Source organism: Hippocampus zosterae, chromosome 19, assembly GCF_025434085.1.
Source record: "Hippocampus zosterae strain Florida chromosome 19, ASM2543408v3, whole genome shotgun sequence".
NCBI classification, from domain to species: Eukaryota; Metazoa; Chordata; class Actinopteri; order Syngnathiformes; family Syngnathidae; genus Hippocampus; species Hippocampus zosterae.
In genome coordinates this window covers 11467349-11492516 of record NC_067469.1, presented here as the reverse complement: position 1 = coordinate 11492516, position 25168 = coordinate 11467349, and the positions used below count along the sequence as shown (strand labels likewise).

Here is a 25168-nt window from a genome sequence, read left to right as displayed (position 1 = left end):
GGCCGGTGAGGCGGCAATGACTGGGCACGGTCTTTACTAAACACTGGGCGCATGTCATGGTAAATACGCGGAACTTTGTCCAAACAAATAATTTCTGGTGGCTCGTTCCGGGTCGGCCCTCTCTTTTCTGCCGCCGAGCGCAAACAGTGAGTATAGCAAAATGCGCTCCAACTCTCGATTGCCGGACGTTCCCAGGAAATGACAGGGTTGTGTTCGCGCAGCCACGGCAACCCCAACACTAACGGTACCGATCGAGACCGCATGAGATAGAATCTACGGTATTCAATGTGATTGCCTGATAATTTTAGTTTCACCGGCGCTGTGATCTCTTTCACTTCCGCCAGGAGTCGCCCGTCAAGATCGTGAACCCGCTTTGTCTCTCTTAGGACCTCAACCTGGCAACCCAGTTCCTTAGCTAGGCTGGGGTCTACAAAACAATTGTCCGCCCCAGAGTCCACCAAGGCCCGAACAGAAATGACCCGTAACGGACCATAAAGAGTTCCGTCCAACTCGATTCTTGGTGGATGTCCAGGATGGACCTCCTCCCGTCTCGACTCACGTGACGCAGTATCGGGCACAAACTCACAGTTTTCGGGGCGCCCGGAAGGGCGGGCCGGTGTCGAGGAATAGTTGGAAACCCGGTGTCCAGGTTGGCCGCAGTAGAAGCTGGCTCGATCCCGAATCCGCTGCTCTCTCTCCGCTGGTCCCAGGCGTCCGCCTCCCAGCTGCATGGGCTCCTCCTCTGCGTCGGCTGGATCGGAACACGAATGACGCTCGGGTCCGGGTGGTCGCCAGGACTCGTGCTCAGCCGGCCGACGACCCGTACGTCGGGGTGGAACACGGGTAGTTCCTCGCTCTTCCATACGTTCCCTCTCACGCTTTCGCATGCGGTTGTCCACAATGAGGGCCAAATCGATGAGCTCCTCCAAGTTGTTGCTATCGTCGCGGGTTGCCAGTTCGTCCTTTAACGCAGCACTTAACCCGCGGCGAAACAAACCACACAGGGCGCGGTCCCCGTAACCGCTACGGGCGGCCAAAATGCGAAATGAGATGGAATATTCGGCAACGGATTGTCGTCCTTGCCGAATAGCTAATAGCCGACCTTCGGCCTCCCTTCCCATAACCGGATGTTGAAATACGCGACGGAACGCGACGACAAACTCTGGGTAGGAAGACCAAAGCCCGGGTTGAGCATTGCTGATCTCTACTGCCCAAGACGCCGCCTGACCAGTCAACAGGCTCATAATAAACGCCACCTTCGTGCTATCTCTTTCGTACGTAGCTGGTTGTTGGTCGAATATTAGAGAGCACTGGTGTAAAAATTGCTTGCAGAGAGCCTGCTCTCCCCCGTAGCGAGGGGGATGAGGGAGATTGGGCTCTCGCCCCATGATCAGGGAAGAGGGTGTCCCGGATGAAGCCGCCGGGACCCTTGGGGGTGGCGATTCTCGGGGGGTCGCGTGTTCCCCTTGGGAACACAATATTTCCAGCCGCTGGGCTAGGACGGCGACTGCCTCCCGGAGCTCCGTGAGCTCCTGTTGTTGCTGGCCCACTAATTGCCCCTGGCTGGTCAAGGCGGTCATGATCTTGTTAATGTCTACAGGATCCATTTTGGTGGGAGTATTCTGTTACGAACTCGGGTAAACCGAGTTAGGGAGGGGGATCCAAAAAACGTAGACAAAAACAAGGTCTCCGATGTAAAGACAATTTAATGTCCAAATCGAATCGGAAATAAGCGAGAACATAAAGCGCTGGTCCACAATGAGGACCAGGAGGTAAATAAAAAAAACGACTAACAAAAGGAGCTTGCACAAAAGAGCAAGAAAAGGAAAGTAAAGCCACAAACTACAAACGAAAAACTATGTAACACTTTGTACACGCGAGAAAAGCCAGAACATCAAAACAAAATGGTACTTACACACAAACTTGGTACCGAGACTACACGCGAAAACACGACGAGGTCAAAAGCCACTAGTCAATGAGCAACGAGGTAAGCAATGCCATAAACAATACTCCCACAAACAGGTGTCGAACGTAGGAGTCCTTAAATAGTGTCTCTATTGATTAATGATTGCCAGCAGGTGTGCTAGAGAGACCGCTCCTGCCACCTGCTGGCCAGACCGAAAAACCGAAATGTGACACCTTCTGAGAGAATCTTTGGCCACAAGCTGAGCATGAAAAGGGTTTCTCGCCAGTGTGTGTGTTTGGTGTGTGTGATGAAGATTGTCTTTGGCCACACTCTGAACAGGCAAAAGGTTTCTCACCAGTGTGGGTTCTTGAGTGTACCTTTAAGGTATTCTTCTGCGGGAATCTTTGGCCACAATCTGAACAGGCAAACGGTTTCTCACCCGTCCATCCATCCATCCATCCATCCATCCATCCATCATCTACCGCTTATCCGGGGCCGGGTCGCGGGGGCAACAGCTGAAGCAGGGAAGCCCAGACTTCCCTCTCCCTAGCTACTTCTTCCAGCTCTCCCCGGGGGATCCCGAGTCGTTCCCAGGCAAGCTGGGTGACATAGTCTCTCCAGCCTGTCCTGGGTCTTCCTCGGGGTGTCCTCCCGGTGGGACATGACCGTAACACCTCACCGGGGAGGCGCTCAGGAGGCATCCGAATCAGATGCCCAAGCCACCTCATCGGGCTCCTCTCGATGTGGAGGAGAAGCGGCTCGACTCTGAGCCCCTCCCGGATGACTGAGCTTCTCACCTTATCTCTAAGGGAGAGCCCGGACACCCTGCGGAGAAAACTCATTTCAGCCACTTGTATCCGGGATCTCGTTCTTTCGGTCACAACCCATAGCTCGTGACCATAGGTGAGGGTTGGGACGTAGATCGACCGGTAAATTGAGAGCTTCGCCCTTTGGCTCAGCTCCTTCTTCACCACGACAGACCGATACAACGTCCGCATCACAGCAGACGCTGCACCGATCCGCCTGTCGATCTCCCGCTCCCTCCTACCCCCACTCGTGAACAAGACCCCAAGATACTTGAACTCCTCCACTTGGGGTAAGATCTCCTCCCCGACCCGGAGGGGGCACTCCACCCTTTTCTGACTGAGGACCATGGTTTCAGATTTGGAGGTGCTAATTTTCATCCCAACCGCTTCACACTCGGCTGCGAAACACTCCAGTGAGAGTTGGAGAGCCCCGTTTGAAGGAGCCAACAGCACCACATCATTTGCAAAAAGCAGGGATGCAATACTGCGGCCCCCAAAACTGACCCCCTCAACGCTTCGGCTGCTCCTAGAAATTCTGTCCATAAAGGTTATGAACAGAATCGGCGACAAAGGGCAGCCTTGGCGGAGTCCTACCCCCACTGGAAACGATTCCGACTTACTGCTGGCAATGCGAACCAAACTCTGACATTGGTGGTATAGTGACCGAACCACCCGTATCAGGGGGTTCGGTACCCCATACCCACGAAGCACCCCCCACAGAACTCCCCGAGGGACACGGTCAAACGCCTTCTCCAAGTCCACAAAACACATGTAGACTGGTTGGGCGAATTCCCACATACCCTCAAGGACCCTGCTAAGTGTGTAGAGCTGGTCAACTGTTCCACAGCCGGGACGAAAACCACACTGCTCCTCCTCAATCTGAGGCTGGACTTCCTGACAGACCCTCCTCTCCAGCACCCCTGAATGGACCTCACCAGGGAGGCTGTGGAGTGTGATCCCTCTGTCGTTGGAACACACCCTCCGGTCCCCCTTTTTAAAAAAAAGGGACTACCACCCCGCTCTGCCAATCTAGAGGCACTCTCCCCATTGACCACATGATGTTGCAGAGGCGTGTCAACCAGGACAGCCCCACAACATCCAGAGCCTTGAGGAACTCCGGGCAGATCTCATCCACCCCTGGGGCCTTGCCACTGAGGAGCTTTTTAACCACATCGGTGACTTCGACCACAGAGATAGGAGAGCCTACCTCATGGTTCTCAGACTGTATTTCCTCCAAGGAGGGTGTGTTGGTGGAGTTGAGGAGGTCTTCGAAGTACTCTGCCCACCGGTTCACAACGTCCCGAGTCGAAGTCAACAGTGCCCCATCCCCACTGTACACAGTGTTAGTGGTGCACTGCTTTCCCCTCCTGAGACATCGGATGGTGGACCAGAATTTCCTCAAAGCCGTCCGGAAGTCGGCTTCCATGGCCTAACCGAACTCTTCCCACGCCCGGGTTTTTGCCTCGCCGGCACCAAAGCTGTGTTCCGCTTGGCCAGTCGATACCCATCAGCCTCCTCTAGGGTCCCACAGGCCATAAAGGCCCGATAGGAGTCCTTCTTCAGCTTGACGGCATCCCTTACTGCTGATGTCCACCAGCGAGTACGGGGGTTCCCGCCACGACAGGCACCAACCACCTTACGTCCACAACTCAGATTGGCCGCCTCAACAATAGAGGCACGGAACATAATAATAATAATAATAATGCATTTTATTTAAAAGCGCCTTTCATGCCACCCAAGGACACTGTACAGACAATAGGAAAATACAATGTAAAAATTAGTAAGCGAGATATTAAATAAAAACAGGACATAAAATCATAAAAACATAGGAAATGGAAGAGCTATGTGTTGTAGGCAATCCTGAACAGGTGTGTTTTTAGACGGGACTTGAAAGTGGAAAGAGGTGTGCAGTTTTGGAGGTCCGGAGGTAGGTTGTTCCAAAGCTTTGGAGCAGCGTGACTGAAGGCTCTGGCTCTCATGGTGCTCAGGCGGGCAGGGGGCACTGACAGGCAAGGGAGGACGAGGATCTGAGGGAGCGAGAGGGGATATGCACCTGGAGAAGGTCGGAGAGGTAAGGAGGGGCCAGGTTGTGGATGGCCATATTTGTATATAGAAACAGTTTGTAATTGATGCAATGTTGAACAGGGAGCCAGTGGAGCTGTTGGAGAACGGGGGTGATGTGCTGCTGGGAAGATGTTTTTATGATGATGCGAGCAGAGGCGTTTTGAACCAGCTGGATTTTATGGAGGGACTTTTGAGGTAGGCCAAAGAGGAGAGCGTTGCAGTAATCAAGGCGGGATGTGACAAGACTGTGGACAAGAATAGCAGTGGGGGGGGGGGGGGGGGCGAAGTCTGGTAATATCGCAGAGGTGGAAATAAGCAGTGCGGGTGATGGTGTTGATATGTGAGTGGAAGGTGAGCATGCTATCCAGGATGACACCCAGACTCTTGACCTGGGGGTAGAGGGGCACAAAGGAGCTGTCAATGTTGAAGGAAAAACTGTTAACTTTAGATAAAGTGGATTTGGTGCCAAGAAGGAGGACTTCAGTTTTTATTTAAATTAGCATTTGATTTAAGAAAGTTTGTTGTGAACCATGTTTTGAGTTCAGAGAGGCAAGAGGTGAGGGAGGGGGGTGGGAGTATGGAGTTTGGCTTGCAGGAGAGTTAGAGCTGGGTGTCATTCCATTCGGACTCAATATCCTGCACATCCCCCGGGACATGGGAAAAGCTCTGCCAGAGGTGGGAGTTGCAACTCTTTTTGACAGGGGATTCCGCCAGACGCTCTCAACAAAATCCTCACAATATGTTTGGGTCTGCCAGGACGGACCGGCATCTTCCCCCACCATCGGAGCCTACTCACCACCAAGTGGTGATCAGTTGACAGCTCCGCCCCTCTCTTCACCCGAGTGTTCAAAACATGCAGCCGCAAATCCGATGATACAACCACAAAGTCGATCATCGAACTGCGGCCTAGGGTGTCCTGGTGCCAAGTGCACATATGAACACCCTTATGTTTGAACAAGGTGTTCGTTATGGACAATCCGTGACGAGCCCAGAAGTCCAACAAAACACCACTCGAGTTCTGATGGGGGGGGGGGCTTTCCTCCCAATCAAGCCCTTCCAGGTCTCACTGTCATTGCCCACGTGAGCATTGAAGTCCCCCGGCAGAACAAGGGAGACCCCAGCAGGAGTACTCTCCAGCACACCCTCCAAGGACTCCAAAAAGGGCGGGTACGCTGAACTGCTGTTTGGTGCATATGCACAAAAAACAGTCAGGACCCGTACCCCCACCCGAAGGCGGAGGGAGGCAACCCTCTCGTCTACCGGTGTGAACCCCAATGTACTGGCACTGAGCCGGGGGGCAATGAGTATGCCCACACCTGCCCTCCGCCTCTCACCATGAGCAACTCCAGAGTGGAAGAGAGCCCAACCCCTCTCAAGAGAACTGGTACCAGGATCCAGGCTGTGTGTGGAGGCAAGTCCGACTATATCCAGTCGGAACTTCTCTGCCTCACACACCAGCTTGGGCTCCTTCCCTGCAAGAGAGGTGACATTACACGTCCCTGGAGCTAGCTTTTGCAGCCGAGGATCGGACCGCCAGGGTCCCCGCCTTTGGCTGCTGCCCAGGTCACATTGCACCTGACCCCTTTGGCCCCCTACCATGGGTGTTGAGGGACCCACGTTGCCTCTTCGGGCTGAGACCGGTCGGGCCCCATGGGTGTCGGCCCGGCCACCAGGCGCCCGCCAACGAGCCCCACCTCCAGGCCTGGCTCCAGAGGGGGGCCCAGGTGACCCACGTCTGGGCAAGGGAAACTGAGTGCCATTTATTTCATTCATAAGGGGCTTGTGAGCCGTGCTTTGTCTGGTCCCTCACCAAGGACCTGTTTGCCATGGGTGACCCTGCCAGGGGCATAAAGCCCAAGACAACCTAGCTCCTAGGATCATTGGGACACACAAACCCCTCCACCACAGTAAGGTGACGGCTCACGGAGGGGTAGAAAAAAAATCCCTTGGCTTTATCCAATTTCCACAAACAAATACTTTTGGCTTGGTCCTTGAAATATAAATATAATTTCCCCCCTCATAAATGCTTTATTTAGGATAATCGTTACATCTTAGACAAGAATAGATGATTATTTCTCCATAATTGGTTCAGTAATAAAATAATCCTGGTCAGTCAACTAATCAATAATCAAGGTTTCCTTTTAAGTTACTCTGAATTTTTAACCCTTGTAGTGCACCGCTTGCGATAAATGATAAAATGATGTCTTTGAATCAAAGGCAAAGGCATTCAGAAAAACATGAGAGAGCTGAAACTTATGGAGGGGTTCTAAAATGGCGTAAATTTCATAACGTCACCGGCTGATAATTCGCAGGCATTGCAGCAATAATAAAAAAACGTTTTGATACCTTAATCTTCACAATTTACATATTTTGCACCATAGGGACCCATTATAATTCATATTTTTGAATGCATCGTAAACCTAATGTGTATACATGCATTCCACGCGATTTTTACGTCAATCGCTTTGTTTTCGCTTGGACAGACGTAAGCATGCCACATTGTTGGGTTGAGGTCATTCCAATTTTGCAACTTTAGGTGGCGTCAGAGGATCGCAAATGAGTTTGCATTTTTCCAGGAGGCTTCAAAGCAATGCATTTTACATGAACACGTCCGGGTGCTCCGGTTTCCTCCCACATTCCAAAAACATGCATGGTAGGCTGATTGGACGCTCTAAATTGTCCCTAGGTGTGTGTGTGAGTGCGAATGGTTGTTCGTTTCTGTGTGCCCTGCGATTGGCTGGCAACCGATTCAGGGTGTCCCCCGCCTACTGCCCGAAGACAGCTGGGATAGGCTCCAGCACCCCCCGTGACCCTAGTGAGGATCAAGCGGCTCGGAAGATGAATGAATGAATGAATGAACACGTCCGATTGTTCGTAGGGCTTGGATGGGATCCAGACACAATTTTTTTTTCCCTTTTGCAAAAACTAAAGAATAAAAAATCCCAAAGAACTAATAAAAACTATATATGTATGGATAGCACAGGTGCCTCTGAACATTTTGGGTGTTTGAAAAAAAAAAGAATGTTTTTATAACACAAAATACATCATTAGAAAAATTTTAAAATGCGTAACTTAAGGCCTTTTTAATTTGGAGCACACAATTAAATAAATTTAATCTACCTGTCACCCCAAAGGAATGTGCTCCAGTCGTGGATGCTATTCCTTCTGGAATCTTAACCTGTCACGTTGGGTCCGAAGCGATAAAGTGATCGCTTCGTGCCCAACAAGATAATGAGGTGGATCCCCGAAAAAGCAGACAAAGAAAAGGTGTTCCGAGAACAAATGAATTTTAATACCAAACACAAAATACCCGTCCGGGAGCAACAAACAGAAAACGCTGGTCAAAATCAGGACCAGGAATAAAAGGAAGTAAACAGAAAACGCTTGCGAGAAAATGGCAAGGAATATGGTTGGTAATAATAGGAATAGACAATAGTAGATTTTAACGACGCGTAATCACAATCGCAAGGCTACACGGCAATGAATAGAATAGGGTAATAATCGAGAGAATTGGCACGGCGTTGAATTCTCCGGCAGTAAGTCAACTGCCCGAGCACAAAGATAAAGCCTGTGTAATTAGTCCTTGATGGGTGACAGGTGTGTCGGCGGTAGGCAGGAAAAGCCTGCCCCCTGCTGGCAAACACGGGACGTGACAGTACCCCCCCCTCAACGGACGCCTCCCGGCGGCCTACCCGGCTTGGTCGGATGAGCTGCGTGGAAGTCGCGCAGAAGGGACGGATCAAGGATCCAGGAGCGGGGCACCCACTGCCGATCTTCAGGCCCGTAGCCCTCCCAGTCGACCAGATACTGGAAACCCTTACCCCTGCGCCGAGAGTCCAGGACGGTACGAACCGTGTACACCGGGTCACCGTCGACGACCCGCGGAGGGGGGGGCGGAGTGGAAGGCGGAGCCAAGGGACTGGAAACCACTGGTTTGAGCAGGGAAACGTGGAACACGGGGTGAACCTTCATGGCGGGCGGCAGCCGGAGCCTGACCGTGACGGGGCTGACGATGGACTCGACCACGAACGGACCAGTGAATCGGGGCCCCAGTTTCGCGGACGTGCCGGCCAGGCGGAGATCCCTCGTAGCCAGCCACACCTCCTGCCCCACCACGTAAGTAGGTGCCGGGCGCCGACGACGGTCCGCGATCTGCTGGTTCCGGGTCGCCGTGCGGGCCAATGCAGCTCGGGCCTCTTTCCACACGCGGTGGGCTCGCTTGAGGTGATGCTGCACAGACGGGACCTCCACCTGTCCTTCCTGGGACGGGAACAGCGGCGGTTGATACCCGTAGGCCGACATGAAGGGGGACCTACCAGTGGCTGAAGAGACGAGGGTGTTGTGTGCGTACTCCACCCACGGTAGATGGTCGACCCAGGAGGAGGGACTGCGCAGGCATACACAGCGGAGGGCCGCCCCCAGATCCTGGTTGGCACGCTCGGCTTGTCCGTTGGACTGGGGGTGATATCCTGAGGTCAGACTGACCGTGGCCCCGAGGGATCGGCAGAACCGCTTCCATACGCGGGACACGAACTGGGGCCCCCGGTCCGAGACGATGTCCGTCGGGATCCCATGGAGACGGAAGACGTGTTGGACTAGGAGGTCGGCGGTCTCCAGTGCAGATGGCAACTTAGACAGCGGAACAAAATGAGCCGCCTTAGAGAACCGGTCCACGATGGTGAGGACGACCGACCGCCCACGGGATGGAGGAAGGCCCGTGACGAAATCCAGGGCGATGTGTGACCAAGGTCGAGGAGGGATGGGCAATGGCTGGAGCAGGCCTGCCGGAGGCCTATGTGAGACCTTGCCGCAGGCGCAGGCGGAGCAGGCATTGATATAGTCCACCACATCCTTCCGAAGCTCCGGCCACCAGAACCGCTGGGTGACGAGATGCACAGTCCGGTTCACCCCAGGATGGCAGGCCACCTTGGACCCGTGCCCCCACTGCAACACCTCCGAGCGCAGAGGTGGGGGAACAAACAATCTCCCTGTGGGGCATCCAGCCGGGACCTGGACACCATCCAGGGCTTCCTGGATCTTCTGTTCAATCTCCCACCTCAACGCCCCCACGATGCACCGGGTCGGGAGGATGGTCTCTGGTGACCGGTCCCTCTCCACGGGGTCGTGGAGACGGGAAAGGGCATCGGGCTTGGTGTTCTTAGAGCCAGGAGAGTAAGTGAGGATGAAATTAAACCGGGTTAAGAATAGTGCCCAACGGGCCTGACGGGGGTTGAGTCTTTTAGCCGAGCGGAGATATTCCAAGTTCTTGTGGTCGGTGTAGACCGTGAACGGTTCCTTAGTCCCCTCGAGCCAGTGGCGCCATTCCTGTAGGGCGACGATTACAGCTAGCAGTTCACGATTGCCCACATCGTAGTTGGACTCTGCTGTACTGAGTCGACGAGAGAAAAAGGCGCAGGGGTGCAATTTCTGGTCGACCGGGGAACGCTGCGACAGAACAGCCCCGACCCCTGAATCCGAGGCGTCCACCTCTACGACAAACGGGAAGTCCGGGTTAGCATGGTGCAACACCGGGCGATTTGTGAATGCGGCCTTTAAGCCAGAGAATGCCGACTCCGCAGCCGAGTCCCATTTGAATGGGATTTTTGTGGACGTCAGACGGGTCAACGGGAGTACCTTTTGGCTGTAGCCGCGAATAAAACGACGGTAGAAGTTAGCGAACCCCAAGAAGCGTTGCAACTCCTTCCGGTTAGTCGGTGTTGGCCAGTTCGTCACCGCCTCCGTCTTGGTGGGGTCTGCTCTCAGCTTGCCCTGCTCAATAATAAACCCCAGAAAGGAGATGACAGGTACATGGAATTCGCACTTCTCTGCCTTGACGAAGAGCCTGTTCTCTAATAAACGCTGCAATACCAGTCTGACGTGTCGCTTGTGTTCTTGGATAGATTGGGAAAAAATTAAAATATCGTCGAGATAGACGAAACAGAAAATGTTCAGCATGTCTCTCAACACGTCGTTGATGAGATTCTGAAAAACGGCGGGAGCATTTGTCAGCCCGAAGGGCATAACCAGATATTCAAAATGTCCGAGCGGGGTCTTAAAAGCAGTCTTCCACTCGTCACCTTTCCGGATGCGAACCAGGTGGTAGGCACTGCGTAAATCTAATTTTGAAAAGATTGTGGCTGATTGTAAAGGAGCGAAGGCGGAGTCTAGCAACGGTAGCGGATACTTATTTTTTACCGTGATGTCGTTCAGACCTCGATAGTCCACACACGGTCGCAGGGATTTGTCCTTTTTCTCAACAAAGAAAAACCCCGCACCTAACGGCGATCGCGATGGTCTAATTAGACCTGCAGCGAGCGAGCTGTTGATGTATTCCGTGAGTGCCTCGCGCTCGGGTTTAGACACCTGATACAGCCGTGAGGTTGGTAACGGAGCGCCCGCCTGCAGGTCTATGGCGCAATCGTAGGGTCGGTGCGGGGGCAAGGAGCGTGCGCGATCCTCGCTGAACACCTGTCGCAAGTCATGATAGCAGTCTGGCACTCCGTCAAGGCAGATAGTTTCGGGGATGTCGTCACCGGCACGTTCGTGCTGCCCTACGGCTGATCCTAGACAACGTTCATAACAGTTCCGGCTCCAACTCTCTATTGCCGGACGCTCCCAGGAAATTACGGGGTTGTGAGTCCTGAGCCAGGGCAAGCCGAGAATAACCGGGGCGTTACGACACTGCATTAAATGGAACCGTAGATGCTCAACATGGTTGCCGGATAATTTTAGTTTTAGTGGTTCTGTTCTTTGCGTCACGACCCCCAGGAGGCGCCCATCGAGATCACAAACCCGCTTCTTATCGGCCAACTTCTCGACATAACAGCCCAGGTCAGCGGCGAAGTCGGTATCCATAAAACAACCATCAGCCCCCGAGTCTATCAGAGCCCTAACCCGCCGCGATCGGGACCCCTCAAATATCTCACCCTCGAGTTCCAGTCTCCCGGTGTGTCCCGGCCGGGAGTCAGTTCGCCGAGGCGTGGGGGACTCTGCGCGGGGTCGGGACTCACAGTTTTTGGAGGGCGAGGATGGGGAATGTCCCGGTCGGCTGGGAGCAGCATGAGGTCCCCGTTGACAGCTGTCAGACCGAGCCCGATCGTCGAATCGGCGCCATCTCTGCTCCGGTCCTACGTTTTCGCCACCCAGCTGCATCGGCTCCTCCCCGCAGTACGTGGCACACCGGGACGGAGAACGATCACCTCCCCGCTCCCGGTTTCTCTCTCTCAGGCGGTTGTCCAGTCGCAGGGAGAGCTCGATTAACTCCTCCAGGTTGGAGCTGTGGTCGCGAGTCGCCAGCTCATCCTTGAGCTCGGTGTTTAATCCACGACGAAACAGTCCGCACAACGCCCGGTCGCCGTAGCCACTCTGGGCGGCCAGAATCTGGAACTCGATGGAGTAGTCCGCAACCGATCGCCTCCCCTGGTGGAGTTCAAGAAGCCGGCCCTCAGCCTCTCTGCCCCGCACGGGATGGTAGAACACCCGGCGAAACGCCGCCACGAAGCCGTGGAATGAAGACCGGAGGCTCGGCTTCGCGTCGCTTGTCGCCATCGCCCATGACGCCGCCGGACCTGTCAACAGGCTCATAATATATGCCACCTTCGCGGCGTCAGTAGCATAGAGGGAAGGTTGCTGGTCGAAAACGAGCGAGCACTGGTGGAGGAAGTACCCACACTGCCCGTGCTCACCCCCGTAACGTGGGGGGTGTGGAAGCGAAGGCTCACTCATCATTGTGGGAAATGATGCGGGTGCCTCAGGGGTGGCAGGACGAATCACGGAGGGAGGTGCTCTCCGTTCCTCCACCCGTACAAGACGGGGTTCGAAATCATCGAACCTGTGAGCCAGCATGGAAACCGCGCGGCTGATTTCCGCAATGGCTTGGCCCTGCTGACTCAACTGTTGCTCTCGGCAGGGCAGAGCGGAAAAAATCCTTTCTAAGTCTGCGGGATCCATGGTGGCCGGAGAATTCTGTCACGTTGGGTCCGAAGCGATAAAGTGATCGCTTCGTGCCCAACAAGATAATGAGGTGGATCCCCGAAAAAGCAGACAAAGAAAAGGTGTTCCGAGAACAAATGAATTTTAATACCAAACACAAAATACCCGTCCGGGAGCAACAAACAGAAAACGCTGGTCAAAATCAGGACCAGGAATAAAAGGAAGTAAACAGAAAACGCTTGCGAGAAAATGGCAAGGAATATGGTTGGTAATAATAGGAATAGACAATAGTAGATTTTAACGACGCGTAATCACAATCGCAAGGCTACACGGCAATGAATAGAATAGGGTAATAATCGAGAGAATTGGCACGGCGTTGAATTCTCCGGCAGTAAGTCAACTGCCCGAGCACAAAGATAAAGCCTGTGTAATTAGTCCTTGATGGGTGACAGGTGTGTCGGCGGTAGGCAGGAAAAGCCTGCCCCCTGCTGGCAAACACGGGACGTGACATAACCCTCTTGAAAGGGGTGGACAGAACAACATCCACACCAACCCTGGACCCAAAAATGACTGCTATCAGCAAATCCTGTTTTACGTCAACATCAGTCAGAAATAACACTGTTACATATGTTCCCTGTTTCAAAGATATTTCAACAACCCCACATATTATCACTTATTGGTCTGGTTTTTTTCATAATCCACACTTGGGAAAAATTCTGGTCCGTCCCATACAAATACCTCCTGACAAATAAAGTAAGGGAAATATCTTTTGAAATGATACACAAATACTATCCCACTAAACATTTTTTGGAATGTACCCTGAAACGATGGTTCACTTGTTCTGGCAATGCCCGTACACCAACACATTTTGGAAAGCTGTATCCAGATTTATTATTGAATGTATTGATTCTGACTTTATGCTGCACTGGAAAAATGTACTATTTGGGTTCTACAAAAATAAGGAAAAAGACACTAAACAAACCTTCATTATAACTTTAATGATCATTCTCGCTAAGTTCCATATCCACAAATCCAGATGGAGTAATTCAAAACCTATTTTATTAATTTTTGAAACAGAAACAAATCAGTACCTGAGTTCTATTATAGATTCCAAAAACAAGAAAGCTGTTAAGACTCTGGCTCTATGCTCATTATTTGAATTTTTTGTTTAAAAATCCCCTGGCTTCTTTCTGTTTAAATGTTTGTAATGTAGGCATGTATTAAAAACCTGTTCGTTTTTTTCTGTTTACTGAGAATTGTATCCTGGCTTGTTCAATAAAGATTGTAAAAAAAAACACACACATTCAAGCGCCCGACTCTGCACTCGCCGTCTGCAAGAACGCTGACTTGTCGCTGAGGGGGCGGGGCTGTTCTGAAGCGGTGACATCACACACAACAGAAGTCGTGTACAATATTGCTGTGAAGAGTGGAATGAGCCTCTGAGTCGCATCAGCGCATTGTGGTTCGTCATTATCTTGATTTGAATCGTAACATTTGACATAAAATAAATGCGTATTTAATCAGCACATCATTGTTTCACGCAGTTTTATTGAAATTTGTGTGGAAAAAATAAACTGAATTTAAAAGTAGTATTTGCGTCCAAACCCTTGAATTGAAGATCATAAAAAGAAAACTCAAGCTGAAATCAATGCTTTCTAATAAAACAAAATCAAAGCAATTTTAAGGTTAACTCAATAAAACAAACAGTTAATTTCACCCAAATAAATTAGCAGTAGAAAGGTAAAAATTGCCGATTTATGAGGCCTTTTATTTTGAAATGAAACATCAGATCATAATGAAAGTACAGTACTGTGGTTAGATACCTGGGGGTGGCATAGTTTGCCCTAGACTTAGTGTAGTTGCGGGAAAACATTTAATTTTTAAATGACGTGATAATTTAGTGATTTATGGAGAGATGACTTTATTTTCTTTCTCAACTTCAGAAACCTTTTCGGTGCTATTCTGAGAGAGTTTTCATTCTCTGTGGGTGAACTCATCGTACCCTGACCGCCAAGAAATTATTTTAAAACATGCTAAATCCAAACCGCTGATAGTTTGTAAAGCTTTTATTTTGAAGGTGGTCACGGCGTTCGCTGTCGGCAGATTTCCGTAATGCAGAGCGTGAACAATCGCTGGTTTGACCGCAGTGCGGGACTGGGGCGCCAGGAGGGAATGACGCTCTTTACCAAATTCTTCTGAATTTGTAGTCAACGTGCTCAAACCTCCACTCGGGGCGCCCACCATCATCTCGCTGGATCAAAATATCTTTCGTTGAAGCTTTGTGTCCGATGGAAGTCGTCTCGGTGTACGTTGATATTCCTCGGCCTAGTTTAGCTTCAGTTAGCTTGCTAGCCGCTAACAAAGAGGCCCTCGTGCTCAACACATCGCTCCGCAGAGCTCATAAGCGTAAAGTGTTGCTGTAATTTTTGTGTGAACAATGTGCGCAAGAAGAAGAGCAGAGTTTAAGGAGGAACTTTGTGGAGAAAAAGAGGACCACAAGGGACAACGTCAACTGCTGGACGCCATTGGCAGGATGCAGCCAGAAATTGATCTTCACAGATTAGGTTTGGTCACAGTCTTCGTCTCACTTGTTTCGTATGCTTTAATAACAGCCTTCAGATGCTGTCTTTGTTGGACGCAGTGTGTGTGTTCGTGTGTACAATACAATACATGCTGATTTATAGAGCGCTTTCACAACAGCGGCAGCTGTAACAAAGCGCTTAACAAAACAGTTAACAAAGTAAAATAATAAACACAACACATAACAAAACACGGACAGTCGTGCAGTCCTAACCACTTTTCCGTCACACGCTTTGTTGTTTGAAGCAGTTTGAGATGAAAGAGGAGAGAGTCAAATGTACATATGTATATATTTATTATTTAAATACACACACACACACAGATACATATACACAGACACAATCACACGCACAGGTATACAGTAAATATTCTCTAGTATGGACTCGTGTTTGCGCTGTCCAATTTGTGCTTATAACAGAAATTCCTCATTTGGGAAATGAGCATGGTACATGTCTTTTATGAATCTGCAAGTATGTTGACAAAATGCATGTGTAACAACACAATCAATAAAATAGACAAATATACTGTTTATATAACAAAAACTGCAATACAGGTTTATCCCAAAAAATCACAACAGTAAAATACATACAGTATTTTAATATTTATTTTTTCTGTCTTGGGGAAAAATGTGTATTTTGGATTGTTTTGTTGGATGCATTCTTTGGTTTATGAGAATGTTTGTCCGCGTGTTATACAGTTTTCTTGCTAGTTGCAAGTAACTGTCCCTTTGATCACCGATGTCTGGTAATTCTTGTGCATACTGAAGGATTTATGCTGCCATTTGCATTGCTTCCTTGCTGGATGGTGGCTGGTCATCAGGAGTTGAATCGATGCCTTGTTTTTTAAAGTTTCGTAGATTTGCGTCTTTCTGACTCCAAGTGTCGACTGGGTCTTTTTAACTTTGTGTCCAGCCTCGCTCAAACGGATGCTTTTCACCCGCTCCGCTCCAGTCGTTACAGTTCTTCTACGTTTCGATGCGATGATCTACACGACGTAATTGAATAGTTAAAATCTTTTGCAATTACAGTAAAACGCACGCCAATAAAAAGTCGCTGACACGCCTTCGTTTCGAATCTGATGAATGAAAACGGCAAAGCGAACACGTTTCTTCTGTCATGTCGAGTGGGTGCTGCTTTTCAGCTCGTGCCGCGTTCTCCAGGACGGAAGTGAATAAAGTTAAAATCATTCACAATTACAGTAAAACGCACGGCAATAAAAACTCACGTATACGTCGTCCTTTAGAATCTGCTGATCGAAAAACGCGAAGTGAAAACTTGTTTTAGCGTTGTCTTTTCCGTCGCATCGGGTGGGCGTTGCGTGTATTTAAGGTCCCGCGGAATTACACCTCCATCCGGGTTACGGGTAGTGGAATTTCCGCTTACGCAAGTTCCGGTAACACGTAATATCATAGTCAAAATGTTAATGCCTAGGATTTTATTCCGGGGGAAGAATGTTCCTTTCCATAGAATTCCGGGGATGGGAATATTGACTGTATATCTATCAGTGGCGGATGCTGGTCTGTCAAGGAGGGGGAGCTCAATTTCGGCCTACATCATAAAATGTTGCCATTTATTTTTAACAAGGCGGCTTTTCCAGGGTCTTAACTGTGGTGAAAGAAGTCAGTCTGCGAACACAAGTAATTACAATAAAACCCACCAGAAATAAAAGACTAATTTGTCGTGAGGTTTTTAACAGTGTGTCGCGAAGATGATTGGAAGAAATCTCCAGTTCAACTCAGAACAGAATGAGAATTGAAAAATGCTCCCACGGATGATGACACCAAAAGATCGGTGATTGGCTCATTTCGCTGTCAATCAAAAGAGATTCCACCTCGGACAGATCATCCAACCATGCAGAAAAGCTGAGCGTCCATTTTAGGGGAGGCTAAGCTTCCCTTGCAGTCTGAGAGCAATCGCCTCGCATATATATATTATATGATTTACTGTAATTGTATATATATATGAGCGTTTTTATTGGCATTAATTTAAATGAATTTTAACGGGATTACATGTTTTCTCGCGAGATTAACGTGGCACACGTCACAGCGGATGTTACGTTGCTCTATAAATAAACCAGAAACAAAACAACAAGCGCGCTGCATAGGTCCACACACGTTTGTTTTGCCAGCCACAGCAGCGCGAGACACTGAAAACGGATACTTAGAGTTTATGAATGGAAAGTTTACTTTTAAAAAGTTGCCAGATTGTTCCAGTGACAAGACCAAAGTTACCTTTATGTTTTGCAGTCGTAAACTGAGCTATCATCATAGCACGTCGAGTCTGAAATACCACTTAATGGCCAAGCACACAGCTGACGTGAGTACTCCGCCCCCTCATCTCAGACAGACAGCTATGGATCATTTCAAAGCGAAGAAAATGGACACGACGAAGAACAAATTTGCTAAAGCCATAGCTAAATGTATGGCTACTGCATGCAAGCCTGTCAACATTGTCCACAGCTCGACTCGAGCTGAAATCATTCGCATTGCATTGAACGACTCCACAACGGATTGCCAGCGAGAGCCTCCATTACAAGCTGTGTATAGAGATTGTACGTAGCGGAGAAGGTTAAGGTACACCAGGCGGGAGAAGATGCTGTCTCGGGAGAGAAATAAGTGTCCATATAAATAAAGCGGGTGGAGCTTGTATGTGTTCGTCTGACAGTGGTGCGCTTAGCGAGAGTTCAGCGGTGCAGTGGTAGCGACCTAGGGACCACAATGAAAATAAAACGTCTCCAGTGTTGTCATCGAACCAAGTGTACCGGTAGTCAGATGTAGACACAAAACCATAGAAAAACTTCCACGCAAGAAGGACCAACAGAATCTACATAGCCTGACTGCTGTGTTCAAAGCAAACTTGAGAAAAATGAAGTCTGCAACCATAGCTTAAATCCACTATAGGCTGAGTCCTAGTTTACCTTCGATGTGCACTTTATAATGTTATATTGCTCTGTTTTGATTCCAGATGAAGAGCTGTGAAAGCAGCTGTTGTGTGACAAAATATTTTTTCACTGTTGTTGATGGACAGTAATATTGTGTGAGAGATTATGTGTGAGTAACTGCTCCAAGTGAAAAATGTTCATGTGAAATTGAAAATCGAAATTGTGATTTCAGAAAATATTAGCATTTTGCAAATAGAATTGATAGAAGTAATCACAATCATCTTTAATGGCCAAGTATGTAGAACACACAAGGAATTTGTCTCCAGTATAACACGCTGTATTAGTATCATAATAAACAAGGACATGACAAATGGGTATCGAAGGACATTTCATAATGCAAGTGAACCGTAGTACGGTGGTACCATCCAGTGACAACTGTGAGACGATGTGCAAAGTATCAAGCAGAGCTCAAGTTATCAGTGGTAGAATACAATACTATGACAGTGTGTACAGTTGGTGAAGAAAATCATTGAACCATTTTAGAGTGACCAGTAGCAGTATTTGTTGTACAAAAAGAGTGACTATGTCAGTGACTGTTTAGGGAGTTAATAGCAAGAGGGAAGAAGCTGTTTAAGTGTCTGCTGGATTTGGTGCGCATGGATCTGCCGCGCCTGCCTAAGGGGAGTAGCTGGAAAAGGTGGTGGGCAGGGTGCGGGGGATCCAGGAGGATTTTCTGTGCCCATGTTTTGATTCTTGCATTGTGCAAGTCCTCAAGAGTGGGTAGGGGGGTGCCAATGATTTTTTCCGCCGTCCTAACTGTCCGTTGGATTTTGTCCTTTTTTTGTGGTGGCCCCAAACCAAACCGTGATGTAAGAACACAGGATTGATTCAATGACTGCCGTGTAGAACTGACGTAGTACCTCCTGTGGCAGGCCATGCTTCCTCAGCAGCCTCAGGAAGTACATCCTCTGCTGGGCCCTTTTCAGGGTGGAGATGGTGTTGACTTCCCACTTCATGTCCTGGGAGACTGTGATTCCCAGGACCTTGAAGGTCTCGACAGTTGACAAAGGGCAGTTGGATAATGTGAGGGGCAACTGTGGAGAAGGATGTTTCCTGAAGTCCACGATCATTTTACAGTCTTGATTCATGATTCCATGTTGATGAGAGCATTAAAATGGGTAAAAATAGGACATAAAAACTATAAAAGGAAACTCAGAAACTAAAAAAAAATGCGTGAGTAATCACGATTAATTTTTACTGAATTTGAGTTATGACAGTTACATTTTTAATTAGATTATTTTAATGGTTTGACAGCTCTAATATATATATATATATTATATATATACACTGTGTGTGTGTGTGTGTGTGTGTGTGTGTGTGTGTGTGTGTGTGTGTGTGTGTGTGTGTGTGTGTGTGTGTGTGTGTGTGTGTGTGTGTGTGTGTGTGTGTGTGTGTGTGTGTGTGTGTGTGTGTGTGTGTGTGTGTGTGTGTGTGTGTGTGTGTTTGTACGGCTATACTTGTGAGGACCACTGTGATTATAAGACCAACGTAGTGAGGACATTTTTGACAAGTGAGGACATTTTGGCCAGTCCTCACAAGTTTTTCATTCTAAAGGCCTCTAGAGGGTTTATATAGGCATCTCTCAAAGTTTCAGAGAGGTCCTCACAAATATACCAAAAATGATTTTTTGTGTGTATTTTCATTTAAATTCAATACACACACTTTTTACTCACTACCGCCACCTATTGATTTCTGAAATATTTTTGTTCCAACAAAACTGAAACTATAGAAAACAGTCTCATGGGTTTATTAGAAAGTAAAACAATGATGTATTTTTTATTATATCTAATATTTGTCTAAGTTTAACTTTTTTAACAAACATCTTGTTATGAAATAGAACTTGTTATGCAAACCCAAATCTGGAATATGGCCTCAGACCCACACGAAATTACACCTTAAATCAAACCACTAAATAAAAAACCTAAAATAATTTAGTGAAGTACACACTTATTCCATTTGTGACATTGAGGTTTTAGTTGTCATTTCATAGCTCCACATTTGTAATTTGAAGTGCACATTTCTAACATTAAGCAAAGCTCTCTGAGTATTTTTACTGAGTAATGTTTTATATTCTATTGTATACTACTGATGGAACTATTATTTACTATTATATTTAGGGCATCAGTCTCATCTTTTCCATAAGGACACAAGGACAGAGGTGGCAGAATAAATGTGCACTCAATTGTATTAGTGTTACTTTTGAAAAATATGACATGTAAAAAAAAAGAATCCTTGAATAAGAGTAAATATGTACGTAGTGGGGCAGCCCGGTAGTCCAGTGGTTACCACGTCGGCTTCACAGTGCAGAGGTACCGGGTTCGATTCCAGCTCCAGCCTCCCTGTGTGGAGTTTGCATGTTCTCCCGGGCGTGGGTTTTCTCCGGGTGCTCCGGTTCCCTCCCACATTCCAAAAACATGCTGAGCAGGCTGATTGAACACTCTAAATTGTCCCTTTGGTGTGAGTGTGAGTGCGAATGGTTGAACGTTTCTGTGTGCCCTGCGATTGGCTGGCAACCGATTCAGGGTGTCCCCCGCCTACTGCCCGAAGACAGCTGGGATAGGCTCCAGCACCCCCGCGACCCTAGTGAGGATCAAGCGGCTCGAAAGATGAATGAATGTACGTAGTGAAAGAATCACAAGTACTGAGTAATTGGTGAGGAACTTCTTATTTATATTTTCAAACTACCACATTAAATAGAAATAGGAAAGTGCAATTAAATTAAAAAAGTTAAAGCTGTAAGCATATTTACGCCCTCAGGCATGTCGGAGTTCTCATTGTAACATACATTCAGTCATTTTCCGATCCGTTTTATCCTCACAAGGGTCACGGGGGGTGCTGGAGCCTATCCCAGCCGTCTTCGGTCAGTAGAGAGGGGACACCCTGAACCGGTTGCCAGCCAATCGCAGGGCACACACAGACAAACAACCATCCGCGCTCACACTCACCACCAAGGGACAATTTGGATTGTTCAATTAGCCTGCCATGCATGTTTTTGGAATGTGGGATCTGGAGAGAACCCACACAGACCTGGGGAGAACATGCAAACTTCACACAGGGTGGCCGGAGCTGAAATTGAACCTGGTACCTCTGCGCTGTGAGGTCAACACGCGGACCACTAGTTCACCAGGCCGCTCCCCAGAAAATCCATCCATCCATGCATCATCTACCGCTTATCCGGGGCCGGGTCACGGGGGCAACAGCTTTAGCAGGGAAGCCCAGACTTCTCTCTCCCTAGCTACTTCTTCCAGCTCTCTCCGGGGGATCCCGAGCCGTTCCCAGGCAAGCTGGGTGACATAGTCTCTCCAGCGTGTCCTGGGTCTTCCTCTGGGTCTCCTCCCGGTGGGACATGACCGGAACACCTCACCGGGGAGGCGCTCAAGAGGCATCCGAATCAGATGCCCAAGCCACCTCATCTGGCTCCTCTCGATGTGGAGGAGAAGCGGCTCGACTCTGAACCCCTCCCGGATGACTGAGCTTCTCACCTTATCTCTAAGGGAGAGCCCGGACACCCTCCGGAGAAAACTCATTTCGGCCGCTTGTATCCGGGATCTCGTTCTTTCGGTCACGACCCATAGCTCGTGACCATAGGTGAAGGTTGGGACGTAGATCGACCGGTAAATTGAGAGCTTCGCCCTTTGGCTCAGCTCCTTCTTCACCACGACAGACCGATACAACGTCCGCATCACAGCAGACGCTGCACCGATCCGCCTGTCGATCTCCCGCTCCCTCCTACCCCCACTCGTGAACAAGACCCCAAGATACTTGAACTCCTCCACTTGGGGTAAGATCTCTTCCCCGACCCGGAGGGGGCACTCCACCCTTTTCCGACTGAGGACCATGGTTTCAGATTTGGAGGTGCTGATTCTCATCCCAACCGCTTCACACTCGGCTGCGAAACGCTCCAGTGAGAGTTGGAGAGCCCCGTTTGAAGGAGCCAACAGCACCACATCATCTGCAAAAAGCAGGGATGCAATACTGAGGCCCCCAAAACTGACCCCCTCAACGCTTCGGCTGCGCCTAGAAATTCTGTCCATAAAGGTTATGAACAGAATCAGCGACAAACGGCAGCCTTGGCGGAGTCCTACCCCCACTGGAAACGATTCCGACTTACTGCTGGCAATGCGAACCAAACTCTGACATCGGTGGTATAGTGACCGAACAGCCCGTATCAGGGGGTTCGGTACCCCATACCCACGAAGCACCCCCAACAGAACTCCCCGAGGGACACGGTCAAACGCCTTCTCCAAGTCCACAAAACACATGTAGACTGGTTGGGCGAATTCCCACATACCCTCAAGGACCCTGCTAAGGGTGTAGAGCTGGTCCACTGTTCCACGGCCGGGACGAAAACCACACTGCTCCTCCTCAATTGGCGGCTCGACTTCCTGACGGACCCTCCTCTCCAGCACCCCTGAATAGACCTTACCAGGGAGACTGAGGAGTGTGATCCCTCTATAGTTGGAACACACCCTCCGGTCCCCCTTTTTAAAAAGAGGGACTACCACCCCGGTCTGCCAATCCAGAGGCACTCTCCCTGTTGACCACGCGATGTTGCAGAGGCGTGTCAACCAGGACAGCCCAACAACATCCAGAGCCTTGAGGAACTCCGGGCGGATCTCATCCACCCCTGGGGCCCTACCACCGAGGAGCTTTTTAACCACATCGGTGACTTCAACCACAGAGATAGGAGAGCCCACCTCAGAGTCCCCAGGCTCTGCTTCCTCCAAGGAAGGCGTGTTGGTGGAGTTGAGGAGGTCTTCGAAGTACTCTGCCCACCGGTTCACAACGTCCCGAGTCGAAGTCAGCAGCGCCCCATCCCCGCTGTACACAGTGTTAGTGGTGCACTGCTTCCCCCTCCTGAGACGTCGGATGGTTGACCAGAATTTCCTCGAAGCCGTCCGGAAGTCGGCTTCCATGGCCTCGCCGAACTCTTCCCACGCTCGGGTTTTTGCCTCGGCGACCACCGAAGCCGCGGTCCGCTTGGCCAGTCGATACCCGTCAGCTGCCTCTGTGGTCCCACAGGCCATAAAGGCTCGATAGGACTCCTTCTTCAGCTTGACGGCATCCCTTACTGCTGGTGTCCACCAGCGAGTACGGGGATTGCCGCCACGACAGGCACCAACCACCTTACGGCCACAACTCAGATTGGCCGCCTCAACAATAGAGGCACGGAACATGGGACTCGGACTCAATGTCCCCCGTCTCCCCCGGAACATGGGAAAAGCTCTGTCGGAGGTGGGAGTTGAAACTCCTGACAGGGGATTCCGCCAGACGCTCCCAACAAACCCTCACTATACGCTTGGGTCTGCCAGGACGGACCGGCATCTTCCCCCACCATCGGAGCCTACTCACCACCAGGTGGTGATCAGTTGACAGCTCCGCTCCTCTCTTCACCCGAGTGTCCAGAACATGCGGCCGCAAATCCGATGATACAACTACAAAGTCGATCATCGAACTGCGGCCTAGGGTGTCCTGGTGCCAAGTGCACATATGGACACCCTTATGCTTTAACAAGGTGTTCGTTATGGACAATCCGTGACGAGCACAGAAGTCCAATAACAAAACACCACTCGGGTTCTGATCGGGGGGCCGTTCCTCCCAATCACGCCCCTCCAGGTATCACTGTCATTCCCCACGTGAGCATTGAAGTCCCCCAGCAGAACAAGGGAGTCCCCAGCAGGAGTACTCTCCAGCACACCCTCCAAGGACTCCAAAAAGGGTGGGTATGCTGAGCTGCTGTTTGGTGCATATGCACAAACAACAGTCAGGACCCGTCCAGCCACCCGAAGGCGGAGGGAGGCGACCCTCTCGTCTACCGGTGTGAACCCCAATGTACAGGCACTGAGCCGGGGGGCAATGAGTATGCCCACACCTGCTCTGCGCCTCTCACCGTGAGCAACTCCAGAGTGGAAGAGAGTCCAACCCCTCTCGAGAGAACTGGCACCAGAACCCAGGCTGTGTGTGGAGGCAAGTCCGACTATATCCAGTCGGAAATTCTCTGCCTCACACACCAGCTCGGGCTCCTTCCCTGCCAGAGAGGTGACATTCCATGTCCCAAGAGCTAGCTTCTGCAGCCGAGGATCGGACCGCCAGGGTCCCCGCCTTTGGCTGCCGCCCAGCTCACATTGCACCCGACCCATTTGGCCCCTCTCATTGGCGGTGAGCCCATGGGAAGGGGGACCCACGTTGCCTCTTCGGGCTGTGCCCGGCCGGGCCCCATGGGTGTAGGCCCGGCCACCAGGCGCCTGCCAACGAGCCCCACCTCCAGGCCTGGCTCCAGAAGGGGGCCCCGGTGACCCGCGTCCGGGCAAGGGAAACCTAGATCCATTTATTGTATTCATCATTGGGGTCTTTGAGCCGTGCTTTGTCTGGCCCCTCACCTCGAACCTGTTTGCCATGGGTGACCCTGCCAGGGGCATAAAGCCCCAGACAACTTAGCTTCTAGGATCATTGGGACACACAAACCCCTCCACCACGGTAAGGTGACGACTCACGGAGGGCCCCAGAAAATCCAATTCATTTTATTCTGCTTTGGACATTGAAACTGGAAAATATGACTTGCATTCAATAAGTAAAGAATTCCAATTCCAAGAAACCAAGAAACGATTAAATTCCATATTAGAGTTTGGAATTATGTTGCTTTAAAAACAATTCTAAATTTTTAAGTCAGTTTAAATATACTGTGTGTGCGGTTGTGTTTGTGAACATATATATAATTTTATTTGCTGTAATTATTTTAGGAGTATGTGACATTGGTGATCCTCGTTACTCAAATACTGTATGTAGATGTTGCTCAAAATTTATCATGCTCTCCTTCACATCAGACCTCAAAGTTCACAAAGGCTGTGGGAACTTTGATAATTGACTTAATCATTGGCCAAGAAGAGGAGCGGCTGTTACCTGCTCCAAAACGAAGTTTTTGCAGCACCCCTCCCCCCAG

At 49.8% G+C, this 25168-nt stretch overlaps 1 protein-coding gene and 1 long non-coding RNA gene across 3 annotated transcripts in view; one reads left to right on the top strand and one right to left on the bottom strand.

The window, feature by feature from the left end:
* The first annotated feature begins 14827 nt into the window (after window positions 1-14827).
* Window positions 14828-25168, top strand: part of LOC127591902 (gastrula zinc finger protein XlCGF17.1-like) — a 66428-nt gene continuing 56087 nt past the window's right edge. For both annotated transcript variants that reach the window (XM_052052190.1, XM_052052189.1), the window contains exon 1: window positions 14828-15272. In XM_052052190.1, coding sequence (XP_051908150.1) covers window positions 15146-15272 — 127 coding nt within the window. In that variant the 5' untranslated portion in view covers window positions 14828-15145. The remainder of the gene's footprint in view (window positions 15273-25168) is intronic.
* On the bottom strand, window positions 15615-16769 carry LOC127591939 (uncharacterized). Its single transcript, XR_007960034.1, has 2 exons — window positions 16346-16769; window positions 15615-16272 (listed from the first exon to the last, which is right to left on the bottom strand). It is a non-coding gene; the product is annotated as an uncharacterized LOC127591939 (long non-coding RNA).